Source organism: Lissotriton helveticus, chromosome 6, assembly GCF_964261635.1.
Source record: "Lissotriton helveticus chromosome 6, aLisHel1.1, whole genome shotgun sequence".
Classification (NCBI taxonomy): domain Eukaryota; kingdom Metazoa; phylum Chordata; class Amphibia; order Caudata; family Salamandridae; genus Lissotriton; species Lissotriton helveticus.
This window is the reverse complement of record NC_136067.1, coordinates 1494958698-1494976341: the sequence shown is the minus strand read 5'-3', so window position 1 is coordinate 1494976341 and position 17644 is coordinate 1494958698. Positions and strand designations below refer to the sequence as shown.

At 51.3% G+C, this 17644-nt stretch overlaps 1 protein-coding gene across 2 annotated transcripts in view; it reads right to left on the bottom strand.

The window, feature by feature from the left end:
- USP34 (ubiquitin specific peptidase 34) overlaps positions 1-17644 on the bottom strand; it is a 2681755-nt gene that overhangs the window by 1954026 nt on the left and 710085 nt on the right. For both annotated transcript variants that reach the window (XM_078649291.1, XM_078649292.1), the window contains exon 29: positions 16882-17007. In XM_078649291.1, the coding sequence (XP_078505417.1) occupies positions 16882-17007 (126 nt within the window). The remainder of the gene's footprint in view (positions 1-16881; positions 17008-17644) is intronic.

Here is a 17644-nt window from a genome sequence, read left to right as displayed (position 1 = left end):
TAGTCAAAAAGTGACTAGGGTTACTGCTTTTTCCAGATCTGCGCTTGCTGGCGCGGAAAAAAGAAGAACTGACGTCAGCACGCGGATGCGGCGTCTAAGTACTCCGACGACGTCATCACGGCGCCGACGACGGACGCGGAGCCGCAGACGACGCCTACCGACGCGCAAGGGTACTGCTACGCAAAAATTTCCGGATCCAGTCTGACGCCTGGGGATATTCTAAGGTAAGGAATCTAAAGCTCCCAGGCGTTCTTTTTCGTCGCTCATCATACAGAGGTAACACTAGAGGCTACTCCTCCGAAAGTCCCTCCACCTCTTACAAAACCCCTAGCCAATCCACATTCACTAAGGGCTACCAAAGAGGGGGTTACAGGGGTAACAACAACAAAGGCAGAGGCAAAACCAACAACTCCCCCTCTGCCTCTACCCCTACCCAATGACTTTCCTCCCCTTCCCCCCCAACATTCCACTCCTGTGGGGGGAAGACTGCAACAATTAACGCTGATGTCAGTTCTTATACACAGCTTTCCCGCGCCAGAAACAGAGAGCCATGATAAAAACCAACACTGGTGCCATGAAACGAGGGCCCTGAAAGGGCTTGACCTTAACCCTAGATATCGGTTCGCAGAATGGGGAGGATGGGTGGGGCGGTAAGGAATCTAATACTAACTACTGTTTCTTACAGATATATTGTTACCGAAGGTAAGTAACTTGTGCATCTGAAAGAAACAGGTTAGTATTAGATTCCTTACCTTAGAATAGATACCGCAGCAATACCAACTCCGGTGGTGGGTCTGCGAACCAATGATCACACCAGAAAGTCCTGGAGAACGGAACGGCCGAAAAAGCCATCTCTCTGGACTTGGCTGTCCAGGCAGTAGTGTTTGGCGAACATGTGCAGCGAGGCCCACGTAGTTGCCTGACAGACGTCCTGCAAGGCGACTACCCGGCCCAGGGCAGTAGTAGCTGCCGTGGCCCGAGTGGAATGGGCACGTAGCCCCACAGGAGGCTCCTTTCTAGCCAGAGAGTAACAAGCCTTGATGCACAAGACGACCCATCGAGAAATGGTCCGTTTGTGCACCGCCCGACCCTTCTTAGCGCCCACGTAACCAACAAAGAGTTGGTCATCCACCCAGAACTGGCGTGTGCGATCCAGATAGAATGAGAGCGCAGTTTTGGGGCCAGACGGTGGAGCCTCTCTTCCTCTTTCGAGGAATGCGGAGGCGGAAAGAAGGTGGGCCAGGTGATGGACTGCCCGATGTGGAAGGCTGTGACTACCTTGGGGAGGAAAGAGGGTCACGTCAGCAACACAACTTTGTCCCGATGGACAGAAAGGAAAGGAGGTTTAGAAGAAAGGGCCTGGAGCTCACTCACTCTCCTGGCAGAGGTGATGGCAACCAGGAATGCAGTCTTAAGAGTAAGGAGACAAAGAGGACAGTTATGAAGTGGCTCGAAGGGAGCGCACATCAGATAGGTCGGAACAAGGTTCAAGTCCCACTGAGGCATCACGAAATGAACGGAAGGGAACATATGAGTGATGCCCTTCAAAAACCTATTTACAACTGGGGACTTGAACAAAGAGGGCTGATCAGGGAGGCTTAAGAAGGCGGAAATGGCACGGAGGTAGCCCTTTAGAGTGCCCAGAGCAGAGCCCTGCTGTGCAAGAGATAGACGAAAGAGGAGAACCTCTGAAAGAGCGCAGGAAAAAGGGGATCTACAGCCTTTGCTGTGCACCATGCCAAAAATTTGTTCCACCTGCAGGCGTATACTGATTTTGTGGAGGGACACCTGGCTGTCAGAATCACATTACAGACTTCAGGAGGCAAGTAAAATGTCCTCAACTGCCGCCGCTCAATCTCCACGCATGTCAGTGGAGACTGGACAGGTTCGGGTGGAGGACCGTCCTCTGCTGCTACGACAGAAGGTCCTCCTGAAGGGGCAGACGAATCGGGGATCGACAGGCATGCTGAGTAGCTCGGGATACCAGAATCTTCGTGCCCACTCCGGAGCCACAAGGATGACTTGGGCCCTGTCGTGCCTGATCTTCTTCAGCACTCTGGGCAGAAGTGGTATAGGTGGAAAGGCGTACAACAGACCGCAACTCCACTCGCGACGAAAAGCATCTCCGAGCGAGTGCTGCCTTGAAAATTCCAACGCGCAGAACTGATGACATTGCGCGTTCTCTTCTGTGGCGAATAGATCTAACCAAGGCTCTCCCCACTGCTGAAAGAGGCCTTGCGCCATGTCCGAGTTCAGACGCCATTCGTGATCCATCATGCACCGACGACTGAGTTTGTCCGCCCTGGCGTTCAGGGAACCTTCCAGGTGTTGAACCACCAGGGTCACGCCCTCATGTTCAAGCCACTGCCAGAGGCGCAGAGCCTCTTGTCATAGGGTCCACGACCCAACCCCGCCCTGTTTGTTGCAGTACCACATGGCGGTGGTGTTGTCCATGAACACCTGCACTACACTCCCCCGGACAGAGGGGAGGAATGCCTTCAGTGCAAGCCGGATCGCCCGCAGCTCCAGAAGGTGGATGTGGAGCCGGGACTCCACCGTAGACCAGAGGCCTCTGATCTCCCCCTCTCCCATGTGGCCCCCCCAGCCCTGGAGGGACGCGTCCGTCACACCTACGTGCTCCGGTTGGGATAGGGAGAGGGATCTGCCGCTGACCCAATCACGGTCCGTGAACCACCACTGCAACTGTCTTGCAGTGCCCTCCGAGATCAATCAATCAATCAATCAGTGCATTTGTAGAGCGCGCTACTTACCCGCGAGGGGAGGGGGGTGCTGTTACTGCTCGAATAGTCAGGTCTTGAGGTGCTTCCTGAAGGTGAGATGGTCCTGAGTCAGAGAGGGAGAGGGAGTTCCATGTCTTGGCGGCCAGGTAGGAGAACGATCTTCCTCCTGTTGTGTTTCTGCGGATCCGTGGGACGGTGGCGAGGGCGAGGCTGGTGGAGCGGAGCTGGCGGAAGTGTAGAACGAAAGGCGGTTGTTGAGGTATTCGGGACCCATGTCGTGTAGCGATTTGTGTGCGTAGGTGAGGAGCCTGAACGTGATCCTCTTGCTGACGGGGAGCCAGTGCAGGTTTCTCAGGAGGGCAGTTATGTGGCTGTTGCGGGGGATGTCGAGGATGAGACGTGCGGAGGCGTTCTGTATGCGCTGAAGTTGTTTCTGAAGTTTGGCTGTGGTTCCTGCGTATAGGGCGTACCCGTAGTCCATGCGGCTTGTGACGAGGCCCTGGGTGACTGTCTTTCTGGTTTCGGTGGGGATCCATCGAAAGAACTTTCGGAGCATGCGCAGGGTGTTGAAGCATGAAGATGAGATGGCGTTGACTTGTCTTGACATCGTGAAGGGAGGAGTCCAGGATGAATCCCAGGTTTCGTGCATGGTCCGTGGGTGTCGGTGTGGTGCCCAGCGCAGTGGGCCACCAGGAGTCGTCCCAGGCGGACGGGGATTGTCCGAGGATGAGGATCTCAGTCTTGTCTGAGTTCAGTTTCAGACGGCTGAGCTTCATCCATTCCGTGACGATTTTCATTCCTTCCTGGAGGTTGGATTTGGCGGTGGCTGGGTCTTTGGTGAGGGAGAATATCAGCTGGGTGTCGTCGGCGTAGGAGATGATGTTGAGGTTGTGTTTGCGTGCGTTGGCGGCGAGGGGGCTCATGTAGATATTGAAGAGGGTTGGGCTGAGCGAGAATCCTTGGGGTACGCCGCAGATGATCTTGGTGGCCGCGGAGCGAAAGGGAGGGAGGCGGACTCTCTGGGTTCTGTCGGAGAGGAACGAGGTGATCCAGTCCAGGGCTTTTCCTTGGATCCCAGTGTTGTAGAGGTGGGTTGTTAGGGTACGGTGGCAGACTATGTCGAAGGCGGCCGAGAGGTCCAGGAGGATGAGAGCGGTTGTTTCCCCATTGTCCATCAGAGTCCTGATGTCGTCGGTGGCTGCGATGAGGGCCGTCTCGGTGCTGATGTTGGCTCGAAATCCGGACTGGGATGTGTCGAGCGAGTTGTTTGCTTCGAGGAATGCAGCCAGTTGTTGGTTGACGATCTTCTCGATGACTTTTGCCAGGAAGGGAAGGAGAGAGATGGGGCGAAAGTTCTTGAGGTCTTTTGGGTGGGCTGTGGGTTTCTTCAGAAGGGCGTTGATTTCTGCATGCTTCCAGCTTTCTGGGAAGGTGGCAGGCGCGAAGGAGTTGTTTATGATGTTCCTGAGGTGGGGTGCGATGATGGCGTCGGCTTTGTTGAAGATGTGGTGAGAGCATGGGTCAGAGGGAGAGCCAGAGTGGATGGTGTTCATGACGTGGGTGGTGTCTTTAGTGCTGACTGGGGTCCAGGCGCTGAGGGTGGTGGGAGTGATTGTTGGTTCGGTGGCTGGGGGCTGAGTCTGGGTGTTGAAGCTGTCGTGTATGTCCGCGATCTTGCGGTAGAAGAACGTGGCGAGGGATTTGCAGAGGTCTTGCGATGGTGTGATGTCCTTGTTGCTGGTGCTGGGTTTGGAGAGCTCTTTTACGATGTTGAAGAGTTCCTTGCTGTTGTGGGTGTTGTTGTCCAGCCACTCTTTGAAAGATGTCCTTTTGGTGGTGCGGATCAGCTGGTGGTGTTCGCGGGTGGCGTTCTTGAGTGCTGTCATGTTTTCTGGCGTCCGTTCGTGGCGCCAGGTTTTTTTCGAGGGTTCGGCAGGATTTCTTTGCGTCTTTGAGGGCGTTGGTGAACCATGTGGTTTTCCTGGTGCTGGTCTTGCCTGTGCGGTTCTTTAGAGGAGCGAGGTCGTCGGTGGTTTTGGTGATCCACTTTGAGAGATTCTGGGCTGCGTTGTTGGTGTCAGGGGTGTTGACTGGTGGGTTATGGCTCAGCGATGTGGTTAGCTGGTCTGTGGTGACTTTGCTCCAGCATCTGCGGGGGATCTGTTGCGTGTGGTGGTGGGATGTAGTCTTCTTGAAGGTGAAATGGATGCAGCTGTGGTCTGTCCAGTATAGTTCCGTGGAGTGGCTGAAGGAGACGTGGTTCCTAGCGGAGAAGATGGGGTCGAGCGAGTGGCCGGCGAGGTGGGTGGGGGTGACATGGTCGGACAAGTTGCCCTGATGCTGGGCCCACTGAAACTTCAGGTCCCACTGCAGAGCCCGCATCCGCCACCTGGCGTGATGCACCAGAAGAATGCAGGAGGCCTTTAGCCCCAGAAGCCGCAGCGTCAACCTGACCGAGACTCGGGATAACCGCTTAAAGATCGGAATCAGAGCTTGAATATCCCAAACCCGCTGTTCGGGAGGATAAACCCGAAACTGCGCCGAGTCTAGAACCGCTACGATGAAGAGGAGCTTCTGAGAGGGACACAGGTGTGACTTCGGCACATTGATGGAGAACCCCAGCAGGTGCAGGTCGGCTGCCGTAGTCTGGAGGTGGCTGATGACTGTCTGGGAAGAGCCGGCCTTCAACAACCAGTTGTCAAGGTAGGGGAAGACAAACCCCTAACCTGCGCAGATGAGCTGCGACCACCGCCATCACTTTCGTGAACACCCGTGGGGGGCTGGTAAGGCCGAAGGGGAGCACGGTAAACTGAAAGTGCTTGTGGCCTACCATGAACCGTAGGTAGTGCCGGTGGGCCGGCAGGACGGGGATGTGGAAATAAGCGTCCTGCAAGTCCAACGCTACCATCCAGTCTCCCAGGTCCAGGGCAGCTAAGACCTGAGCCAGTGTCAGCATCTTGAACCTCTCCTTCCGGAGGAAACCGTTGACGTTCCGAAGGTCCAAGATAGGGCGTAGGCCCCCTTTGCCCTTCTTGGGAACCAGGAAGTAGTGGGAGTAACAACCACACCCTACTTTTGGCCCAGGAACGCGCTTGATGGCCCCCTTGGCCAAGAGGGCCATAACTTCCTCTCGCAGAAGATTCAAGTGATCCCCCGACACGCGGTGGTACTGCGGTGGCATGGCTGGAGGGGTCGCCTCGAAGGGGAGGGAGTAGCCCCTTCGGACGATTTGCAGCACCCACCTGTCCAATGTGATGTCGCACCAGTGGAGGTGGTGATGGCGAACCCTGCCCCCCCACTGGCGTCACGTATGCCTGAAAGCTCGGACTAGGAGGGCTTTGAGGCGGATGCTGCGGGGTGAATGTGGACTGGCCTCACCGTTGTCCCCGGGCACCGCCACTGCGGTTACCACGTCCGCCACCGCGCTGGATGTTAGTCTGCGGCCCGTGGCTGGCAGGACATGTGGGGGCGCCCCTTCCGTGGTCACGAAAGGAGCGCTGAGCCGAAGATTGCTGGCGCGGGACCGACAGGCCCAAGGACTTGGCCGCAGCCCTGGACGCCTTAAAGCGTTCCAGCGCATGATCTGCCTTGCCACCGAAGAGGTGGCTGCCATCGAATGGCATGTCCATAAGGGTGTTTTGGACATCGGCCGACCTCAGCCAGGCATGGCGGCAAACCGCCACAGACGTTGAAATCGCTCTTCCTAGCGAGTCCGTGGTATCCAGTCCACATGTCATAGAATACCGCGCTGCGTCCCTTCCCTCCGCAAGGGCTTGGGGGAGTTTCGCCCAGGCTCCCTCCGGGCACTCAGGCAGCACGGTCGTAACCGTGTCCTACAGAGAGTGGGTGTAACGGCCCAAGAGGCACGCAGTGTTGACTGACCGCAACCCCAAACTAAGGGAGGAGAACACCACCTTTCCGAATTTTTCATACCTCTTGGACTCCCAATCTGGTGGTGCCGTCGGGAATGTGGATAGGGAGGTGGAGGACTGGATAACCAGGCTCTCGGGGGCGGGGTGGGTGGACAAGAAACTAGGGTCGCCCGGGGCTGGGGACTGGCTGGGGGCTGGCTCCTAGCGACGTTCCTATCTACAGGCGGACCTGTAGCGGGCCTGGACCAAGTGCCCAACAGGACGTCTGTGAGAGCCTCATTAAACGGCAGTAGAGGCTCTGGGGAGCTTACCTGTGGTTTAAGGACCTCTGTGAGGATGTTGGACCTCACTGTTGCGACGGGGAGTTCAAGAGCCAAGGCCTTGGCTGCCCTCGTCAGCACCACACTATAGGCTGCTCCCTCCTCTGTAGCCACGGTAGGAGGGGAGACAAAACCAGTGTCTCGGGAGGTATCCAGGCCACTGGCTTCCCCTAGTTCCTGTGTCAAGTCCTCATATGACTGGCACTCACGTGCCAGGGGGGCGTCAGAGTCACCCTCGTCGTCCATGTCCTGAAACTCAGGGATAAAGGATGGACCCAAATCCTCAAAGAATTGCTCTTTGGTTGGTGCCGAATGCTGCGTCGAGCGACGCCTCTACGAAGCCGGATCCGGACCGAGGGTTGGACCAGGGACAGCGTCGTCCGAGGACAGCGCCGGGGGTGACACCCTAGGGATCGATGCCGGCTGTGTCGTAAGGTTGACCAGCGGCGACCCGGATCAGGTGGGGCCCTGCGGCGTCGGGACCGAAGTCGCAGACGGCGCCGGGGCCGAAGCACCCGACGGCGCCGGGGCCGAAGCACCCGGCCCGCTTGGGCTTCGATCTCCTCCGGCGTCGCATTCTGCCCAGGGACCGGCGGGTATGAAGCAGGCCGCAATGCCTGCGGCTCTGGTGGAGCCGCTTGGGTGTTGTCACCCGAACCCCCGGCCGCATCGCGCGAGCATCGGGGGGGGAGTCAGAAGAGCGATGTCGTCTCTTCGACTTCTTGTGCCTCTTACCTGTGGACTTGGAGCCCGACGAGTGGTGTCGGGGCACGACTTGTCATCGTGGTCGGGCCCCAGGCAATGTAGACAACGGCGATGGGGGTCGGTAATCGACATCAGTCGGTTACAGTCGGAACAGGGCTTGAACTCAGGCATCCCTACCGGCACCGATGGAGTCGTTAGACTCAAAACGGATCCAAAAAGGATCGAAAAAGCTTAGTCAAAAAGTGACTAAAGGGTACCACTTTCTCCGGACCTGCGCTTGCTGGCGCGGAAAAAAGAAGACCTGACGTCAGCGCGCAAGGGCAGCGTCTAAGTACTCCGACGACGTCATCCCAGCGCCAACAACGCCTACCGACGCGCAGGGGTACTGCTACGCAAATTTTCCGGATCCAGTCTGACGCCTGGGGATATTCTAGGGTAAGGAATCTAATACTAACTTGTTTCTTTCAGATGTGCCCTTCAATGCAGTCTGGTAGCGCTTGGAAGCACCCCCATCCTACCTAATTGTAAAGGAGATGTGATCACGCCTTTTCTTCGCAGGAAATCTTTTGTTCAGCTTCCCTTGCCTGAGTGAAGATCACCAGCAGGGAGGCAGAACATGGTCTAGGGTCGGCAGCACCACAGGTAAGCAGGCAGACCCTGTAAGGCTACACCGATAGATACTGGGGGTTCCTCTAAGGAGCCCCCAGTACATGGTATCATGTAACTAGCCCTGGAATGGGTGTAGTTGGATGATTCCAACATGTTTAATACCAAACATGACTAGGTTTGGGGTAGCCATTATGTAGGTGGACCTCTCGACTTGCCAGTGTCCACTACATATCTTATAACGGTGTTCTGAACTTACAAAGCACAAAGAATGGAGTCTGGTGTTTGTATGGGTGCCTCTGCTGGAGCAGGGGTACCCACACCCTTAGAACCATGCAATATGCCCTTGGATTGAAGGGCCTACCTTAGGGGCGACATAGGTTAAAAGTGATGTGAACGGGTGTAGGAAGCTGGCTTTGTATATACTATAACAAAGTAAGCTATAGTATACACAGAGTCTAGAGGATCCCCAGAGGCTAAAGTAGATAATAATTTACTCTCTTTTGTGGTAGCTTGGTTGAGCAGTTACGGCTTATCAGAGGGCTGTGTCAAGCATTTGTTGCGCACACTCAAGGACTGAATCCAAGACCAATTGTTTGTAAGATATTACTTTGTTACTTTTATTTTTGAACCAAGGAGAACTCAGTTGCAGGTAAGTATCAGTTTTCAAATTAGCAATACTTACAAGTACAGTAGGAATGTCATATGTAAAAGCAATGAGAATATTTCACAGTGGTACTGAAAATACTTAGTGGTATCGATAAACAGTAAAAGTAACTTAGCAGTTGCAACAGACACTTAGTGTAATGTTAAGAAATGCAATGCAATCCTATGGGAGGAAACAGTTATGCACATTTACAGGTATGAACTCAACTTACACATCCAGTCTTAGGGGGTTTAGACCAACACTGGGCAAGGGTCATATCAAGGTAGGTACTGCACCACCAGTGGCATGGAGGTGGCCGGGTGCAGCGGTCATTGGGACCAATGTTAGTCAATGGGGACTGGGACACCCACAGTGGTGCTGGTTTCAGGGCACAGATTCTGGGGGTTCAGGCAACCTTTTGGGGACAACGCACCACCAACCATACACCACCAGCGGCACACGGGAGGCATGATGCAGGGTGCAAATCGGGAATCTGAGTCGCACAAAGAGGTTGCAGGCACGGGCCAGGACACTGGACCAAGGTGACCAACAGCTGGGCAGGTAAGTAGAGGTGTCAGTGGACGCCTGGTCTCCGTCAGCTTGGCTCCCCAAAGTCAGGGGGCTGGGGGTGCAGGGGTGCCTTTGGAAATCGGAATTTCTTTACCGGAGCAGGTCGCGGTTAGAGGGACACATCGTGATCAGATTGCAGGTTCTTCGTGGAGCCCAGGAGAGGTCAGCCACCAATGGTTTCGAGGTAAGGATCGCTGGGGAGACTTCACTGGAGGGTGCAGAGTGGGCAAGCATTGCCGTCCAAGCTGGATCCAGGTCCTTGAAATTGATTTCTTGTGGACAAGGTTGCTGTACTCAGGAGACCTGGTCTTTGTTGAAGAGCAGGCAGTTCTCCTTGGATTTCTGGTGGTCGCTGGCTGCAGGACAGGCGTTGTCTTCTTGCAGTCTTTCAAGGTAGAGACGGGCCGGAAGGGCTGGGTAGAAATCAGCAGTCTTCTTCAGGCTCGGCAACAGGGCATCTTCTTCATCCTGCTTAGGTCACAGGAGTTTGAGGATCAAGGTTCAGGGGTGCCCCTCAATACTGAATTTAGGGGTGTTACAGGTACCGTCAGGTAGCGGCCAATAGGCTACTTACTTTTCGGGTAACTACACTCTTTGTATGCTCCCTCCCTTTGAGGAGGGCACAACCCCAAACTGATTAGCTAACATACCTCCATCCAACATGGAGGATTTTCTAAGGAGGGGATCAGTTCAGCTCAAGGCATATTAGTGGTGGACCTGGTTGGAGGGGAAACACCTTTCATGACTACTAATTTTCCTACCAACCTTGCAGCCAAAAGTGTGGCTTGGTCAGGGGGGCGGGTGGGCATCTTCACTAGCTGGAGAGGACCTTGCTAGCATAACAAAGGGCAGGAACCTTTGAGGCTCATGGCCCTCAATACTCTCTCTGTTTGGGGGTAGGTAAAACCTCTACCCCAAGTAGGCATTGTTCCTGACCCACGAGAGCACAAGGACTACCAGCTCAGGAAGTCATTAACATGTGTGGTAAGCTGGTGCAGACCAGTCATCCTTACACTAGGGAGTTGGTCGTTTTTCAGGGGTTTATTATGCTGAGAGGTTTGATACCAAACTTCTTAGCATTCAGTAAAGCCATCATGGAGATGTGGAGTTCATAATGACAAACCCACAGCCTGTGTACTCAGTATGGCTTCACTGCACTTACAATGTCCAAGAATGTGTTTAGACACTGTAGGAATATTGCTCATGCAGCTATGCCCTTGCACGTGGTATAGTGCATCCTGCCTTAGGGGTATGAGGCCTGATAAAAGGGTAACTTAACTATGACACAGGCGGTTGTTGGTGGGCATGGCACACAGGGATGTGTGCCAAGTTGACCGTTTAATTTTAGCTGCAGCAAAACACACAGTCTGCAATGGCTGTATGTATGTGTTTTGTGATGGTCTCTGAGGGTGGCACAAAATATGCTGCAGCCCTTAGAGACCCTCTTTGGTCACATGGCACTTGGTACCACTGGTTCCTTTTACAAGGAACTTTTATGTGGGCCAGAGGTGTGCCATTTTTGGAAACAAAGGTACAGTTTTGGGAAAGAACACAGGCAATGGGAACCTGATTAGCAGGTACCCCTTGCACATGGAGAGTAACCATGCAAAAAGGGGCACGTTCCTACACCAGGATATAAGGGAAACCTTATATCCAAAGTGAAAGGTGCAAGCATCATTTCACACAGACTGCAAGGGAAACTCTGCAGACATAGTTTGCATGGGTTCCCATGGGTGGAATATTATGTGTTCCAGCCCATAGCATACCCCTCCTTGTACCAATGCTCTGGTAACCTCAATACCATATACTAAGGACTTAAAATGGTACCCAAGTATGCCAATTGTGGGGTGTACAAAGTACTTGCCAGAGACTTTAGAGGAAGGAGCACTGTCACTGTGGTCCTGGTTAGCAGGATCCCAGTGAACTACAGTTGAAACACACTGACAGGCAAAAGGTGACGGCAACTATAGAAGAAAGATCCTACTTTCCTACAGGGGGTTTAGGCCCACTCTAAAAGATTGTGGAAACCTCCAATATGTGCAGGTGGCGAATCAGCAACTGGCGGGGTAGGAGACTGTAACATTAGGGCAACTATTCATCCAGAGGATCGGGATCTGCATGCAGCTCACTCTCCTCCATTTCCTGATCATCACTATCTTGCATATCGTCTGGAAATGAAATAGCCAGTGGTATTAGTCTCTCTTTAAGGCATCTTGGAGTACCCAGAGGAGCAGGGCTAGTGATAGGAACCTCTTGTGGAGGTGGAGGCTGCTGAGCAGAGTTGGCATCCGGAAACAGCTTATAATAGTCATTGATCATAAAACGCAAGTCCTTGACTAGGGATATAGGGACAACAATAGATGGTTCCGGTAGTCGAGGGTGTTATCCCTCCTGCTTCTTTAAGTTTAATGCTCCTGGAAGTAGTCCACGCGATGAAAGGAGGAAGGATCTCTAGCAGTCTCCCCCTGTAAGTAAAGAGATGGATTATTGTCCCATCATCCTCCTCCTCAGATTCTTGACATTTGACATTCAATTGGGAAGGACTGAATGCACGTCCAAATAAGCCTTAATCCTCTGATTCATGAAAATCCAGAAGGCAAGGTGATATTTTTGAAAGAACCTGAATCGCTAGTTTTGATGGCGAGATCAAAATGTTTTTTCCTTCTGTCGACAGGGCAGACGGTAATGTCGATGGTGAGACATAAGGAGTCTTCGTAACAGGGCTGCCGTAGACACAGCCGCCGACGGTGAAGTGGTTGACGAGCTAATCTTTGTCATCGGGGATGGTATCGTCGCGGTCGATAACGGAGTCAGGGTAAGGTCCTTGGTTGAAGATGCTGTCGCCGTCAATGTTTCAGCATAGTCTGGAAGTGAGACAACTTCCTATGGTGAGCCTACCTTCAACAACAAATTGTTGAGGTAGGGAAAGACTGGAAAGTCTGGCATACGCAGGTGAGCTGCGAACACCACCATCACCTTTCTTGACACCTGAGGGGCATTGGTAATAACGGAAGGGAGCATGGCAAACCGGAAGTGCTCTTGGCCCACAATGAACCGTTGGTAACGTCTGAGGGCAGGCAAGACGAGAATGTAGAAATAGGAGTGCTGTAGGTCTAAAACTAACCATCCACCCTTCTTGACCTAGGGCAGACAAGAGTGGCACGAGCATCTTCAATTTCTCCTTTATGAGGAAGAGGTTTAGGAGGAGCAGGTCTAGAATAGGAAGATCTTGGTCCTTCTAGGGAACTAGAAAGTAGCAGGAATATCAACCATGGGCTACTTCTGATGCTGGAGCCCGCTCTATAGTTCCCTTGACAAAGAGAGTCAACACTTCCTGACTGAGCAAGGAGAGGTGGTCCTCTGTCCTCCATCAAACTATGCTGGCTGATGTGTGGTGTTACCCCGAAACCATTCCCAGGATGATTGTTTCCGGTTCAGGGAAGACCTGGCTTGGCAGTATGGGCTGGACTGTTACCATGAGGCACAGGGTGAAGACTAATTTGCATATGGTCAGGTCTAAACTGGGGTGGCATGGTGAGCAAAATAATGATGGATTTAACCCAAATCTCTCGAATGGGGTTGAATGTTTTGTTTTGTTCTGCATTCCGTCCATCAACTAAGTGCCTTTTGCTTTCTCGCCCTAAGTGCGCTAAGTATGCCCAGACTTGGGTTCTGGTTCACTGTACCACTGGATTCAGGCTATCCTGGTGATGAGGGGTGAAACCCCAAAACCGGTCCTAGGATTTTTGTTTCTGGTCCAGGGAGGATCTGGCTTTGCAGTTTGGGCTGGAATGTTCCCATGAGGCACAGGGTCAAGACTGATTTGCATATGGCCAGGTGTGAGAAAGTGCCATCTTTCTTGCATGGTATGCCCCCACTTTTTGCTGAATTGCTGATGTGCTTTGACTGAGTGTGCCTGGGCTCCTGCCAATCAGGTGCCCAGGGGCCTGTGTTCCTTCCCTAAAAACTGTATTGAAACCAAACCCAATTGGCATCTCTGGCCACATGTCGGTCCCCGGTAAATGGTACCCTAGGTACCCAGGGCATTGTGACCAGAGAAGAGCCCTAAGGGCTGCAGCACTTATTGTGCAACCCTTCGGGCCCTGCACCCTGACACTCACACTGCCTTTGCAGGCTGAGTGTCCTGGTCCAGAACTAATCAAAGAGTCGACATGGCACACATCCCTGTGTGCCATGCCCACAAACACACTGCCCTGACATACATCAGTCATCCCTCTAGCTGGGTGCACTATGCCAGTGGTGTGGGCACAGGTGCATGAGGCCTTTGCCCCTACAGTACCCAGGGCCATTCCTGGGCACTGTAAGTGCAGTGATGCCATTAAGAGTATATGGTTCTGGGAGGTTGTCATTACGAACTCCACAGCACCATGATGGCTGCACTGAAAAGTTTGATATCAAACTTCTCAGCACATTAAACCCACACTGATGCCAGTGTGGGATTTAATGCCAAATGCACTACAGAGGGCGTCTTAGAGATGCCCCCTGAAACCTAACTAACTCCCAGTGTCCTGACTGCGTGGATACCGTGGCTGCCACCACCAGACATGTTTCTGGACCCCTGGGTCGAGAGCTTGCCGGTCTCGGGGGCCTGAAACAATGCACATCCTGGGACGAGGTGCCAAGCCTCCTCCCCCAGGATGGGCAGGGGAAGCTTCAAAGGCCTGCCGCCTTTTGTGAGCTTCCCCAGGCCAATTGCTGTACTCAGCAACTGGCCCCCACCGGTTCTGACCCCCACTCTGGCGGGAAAACAGGCAGGAAACCCTAGGTGAGGAAAGGGGGTGTGCCAAACCACCCCTCAGGTGGGAGAGGCGAGGTGAAGCACTCTTGATGGGGAGCCCTGCCAAATCAGAGCTAGGCCCCTGCCCCCCTCCCACAGGAGAGGAGTTGGATAGGGGGTGTACTCACCCCAGGACAGGGGCCCATTGGTCTCTGCCCTTGCCCTACCTGTAACGCCCCTAAATGTAGTATTTAGGGGCACCCTGAACCTTCCTTCCTCAGATCCCGATTTGAAACAAGAAGACGAACAAGCAACAAGAAAACCTGCCGTGAAGATGCTAACAAGAGGACAACACCAACTGACTTGGTCCCAGATTCCCTACAGGCCTGTTGATCCTTGAACCTGGTCCTGCTAAACACCGGTGTCTCCTGCGGACAGCATCTTCGAAAACCCCGGAGGACCTGCATGCGTTGCTCATCTAAAAGACTGGGACTCCCATGAGCAGTGGTTCTGCTCAAACAGCAACACCCCTGGTGCCAGCCAGGAACCGCGAATCCAGCACACTCTGCACCCGCCGACCCGGCCTGTGCCTGAGTTGACAAAGACCACGAGGACGTCCCCCCCGGCGACTGTGACCCGGAATCCAGTGCCCAAGACCCTCCTTGACTATCCTGACGACGCCTGCAGCCTCACAACAAGGGACCCCACCAACCGCAACCAGCTGAGGGTAAGATTTCCCGACATCCAAAGACACCCCTGCACCCGGCACCCCACGGCCCCCTGTGCCCAACTCCTGGGTTTTCTTCCGTAGGGTAACATTGACTGATTTCACATGGAGTTTTGAAACTTTAAATATTCATCTAAAATCAGCCGGACAATGAATTCCGATTTACTCACTTGTTATCAGGAGAGATCCCAGTGCTGTATCTGTCAGCCCAGCACTGAACCTTAAAAGTAACTATAACCGTGATTTACTGTTAACCCAATTGTCCTCCATAGGAAACCATTGTCTGGTTTTCACCAGAAAAACTTCTGTGTCCAATTTCTAAAACTACAAATATTCCTTAAAAATCGCCTGTATTACTTAAACACATTCTTTCGATTGTTTACAGGAGATACACCAGTGCTGGATCCAGGATCAATCAAGGAGTAAGAAAAAGTAACGCTAACATTACTTACCTGCTAAGTGAATTTCCTCCCATAGGATAACATTGGTGATTCTATGTGAAAAAGTTTCTCAGTGTCACCTTTTAAAATACAATAATATTCCTTAAAAATAACAACTGTAACCAAAACGATGCACTTTACAGAGTTATGAGAGAGTAGTATATAGTTCAGTTGTGAGGATACAGGGAATGTGGGTTGGCGGGAGGAGGGTGGATGGGAGATCGGGTATGATAGATGGTTATATGTGACATGCCTGTTATGTTTATGCACTTTACAAAAGCAAATAAAAATATTTTTGTTAAAAAAATTGTAACCAAAACGCTTTTACTCAATTGTTTACAGGAGATGTCCCAGGACTGAATCTAGGATCCAGTCCTGTGGTTAGAAAATAAATCTATAAAGCTACTAATTGCATTTAAATAGAAATTCCCATTGAGCTCAATGTTATATTGTGTTTGAAATTGTGTTGCCTATTGCAACAACTGTAGCTATTGTATTCAAAAGTCTATTGCCTATTTGAAAAGTATTTAACTAAAGTATCTCATTCTGAGAAAGTATATTTTGATACCTATTGTTGGTTCTAAAATAAAACAACTAAATATTTTTATACAAACAATTGGCCTAGAGTTCAGTTCTTGAGTGTGTGAGACCATTTCATGACTGAGTGTGTACAACAAATGCTTTACACTGTCCTCTGATACTGCCTTACTGCTCGACCAAGCTACCACTTTAGAGAGTAAGGTTATATCTAACTTTGGACTCTGCCAAACCTCTGGGGACTGTGGACTCTGTGTACACTGTACCTTACTTTGGTCTAGTATATACAGAGCCACAGATCTCTTGACAGGGGGTGAATATTTTCATTTGTTCTGCATCCCGTCCATCAACTGTGTGCAGTTTGCTTTCTCGTCACTATAGAGATACCACAGAGACTCGGACCCAGCATCAAAAGTCATTCACCGTCTTCAAGTCCAAAGAATTTGGAGGTGAGCAAGCCATAAAAAAAATTGACAAATTCTGTTAAAAAGTGACTAACAAACTCAGCAGCAGTGAACCCCGTGTCTGGTGGTAACAAAAAACTGTAATTGACATCAAGAGGCTGTGCAGTGCCAGATGAATGTCTACTATCTCACTGCCTCTGGGGTCATGGACCAAAGAAGGTGTATAGCAACATCTGTCACTGGAGAGAGACAATTTCTAACAAAATGTCCCACAGAAAAGAGAATCCATTATGAAAATGTGTTTCTACTCTTAATTGCAAAGATGATTCTGTCATGCAAAACTTTGATAATGAGCTTATAGCATATAAGCAGTATTAAGTTAGCTGCTTACTTAAAGGACTACCTAGGAAGAACACTGGTTAAAAGCAACTACATGCGCCCTATTAGAATCTCATTTTAGATTTCTAGAAAAGAATAGATATTTGAAAGGTGCAATATATAAAAAAAGAACTGCATAATCATCATGCTTTAATATTGTTCTCATGTATTAAAGTACTTGAAATACACTGGCTCACCTGTTCTTCTGAAATATTTTGGAATGCATGTAACATGTTGGGGCATGTGGGAAGGAGCATTAGCAGCTCCCAGACACGTCTGGATAGGTTTTCTGCATGAAGATGGAGTTCTTCACATCTTGCAAGCTGTAAAATAAAAAGGAACATCGGAAGATTCCTATAAATCTTAAACAACTGCTTTATGTTTTAACATTACATACTTGCACCAGATGAGACACAAATTAACAGAATGAAAAAAACATTTCTTAATTTCGATAATGCTCTTTTTGGTGGATTCTCTACCACAGATTCCTCACCTCTAGAATATTTCCCCAGGCACCAGACTGGATCCGGCAACTTTTCATAGCAATTCTGGCATGTGCCCCAAGGTTGCATCATACGACTGTATGTTGGCCTCATTCTGCCCCAGAAGTGACAAAGCCAATCCGCATTTTTTTTTAAAACTTTGTTTTATTGATTTTAACAAAGGAATACAACGAAACAAGCAGTGCATGGTCGAAAACATATATATGCAAGAATATTACTGTCACGTATTAAGGCACTTCAGTAGGACATATCATACATGGCAGAACAGTAACAGTCGAGAAATGGCCAAGAGGGGGACAGTATTGCAACAGTTGCAAGACATCAAGCCAGGTATATATATTACATGATGCATCAATATCTTACTTGGCTGTTGTGAGAAGTTGGCCTGGTGTGCAGTGTTCACTATTCTAGTGATCACTATATATCAGTCCAAACAACCCTTATTGATGATTGGTTG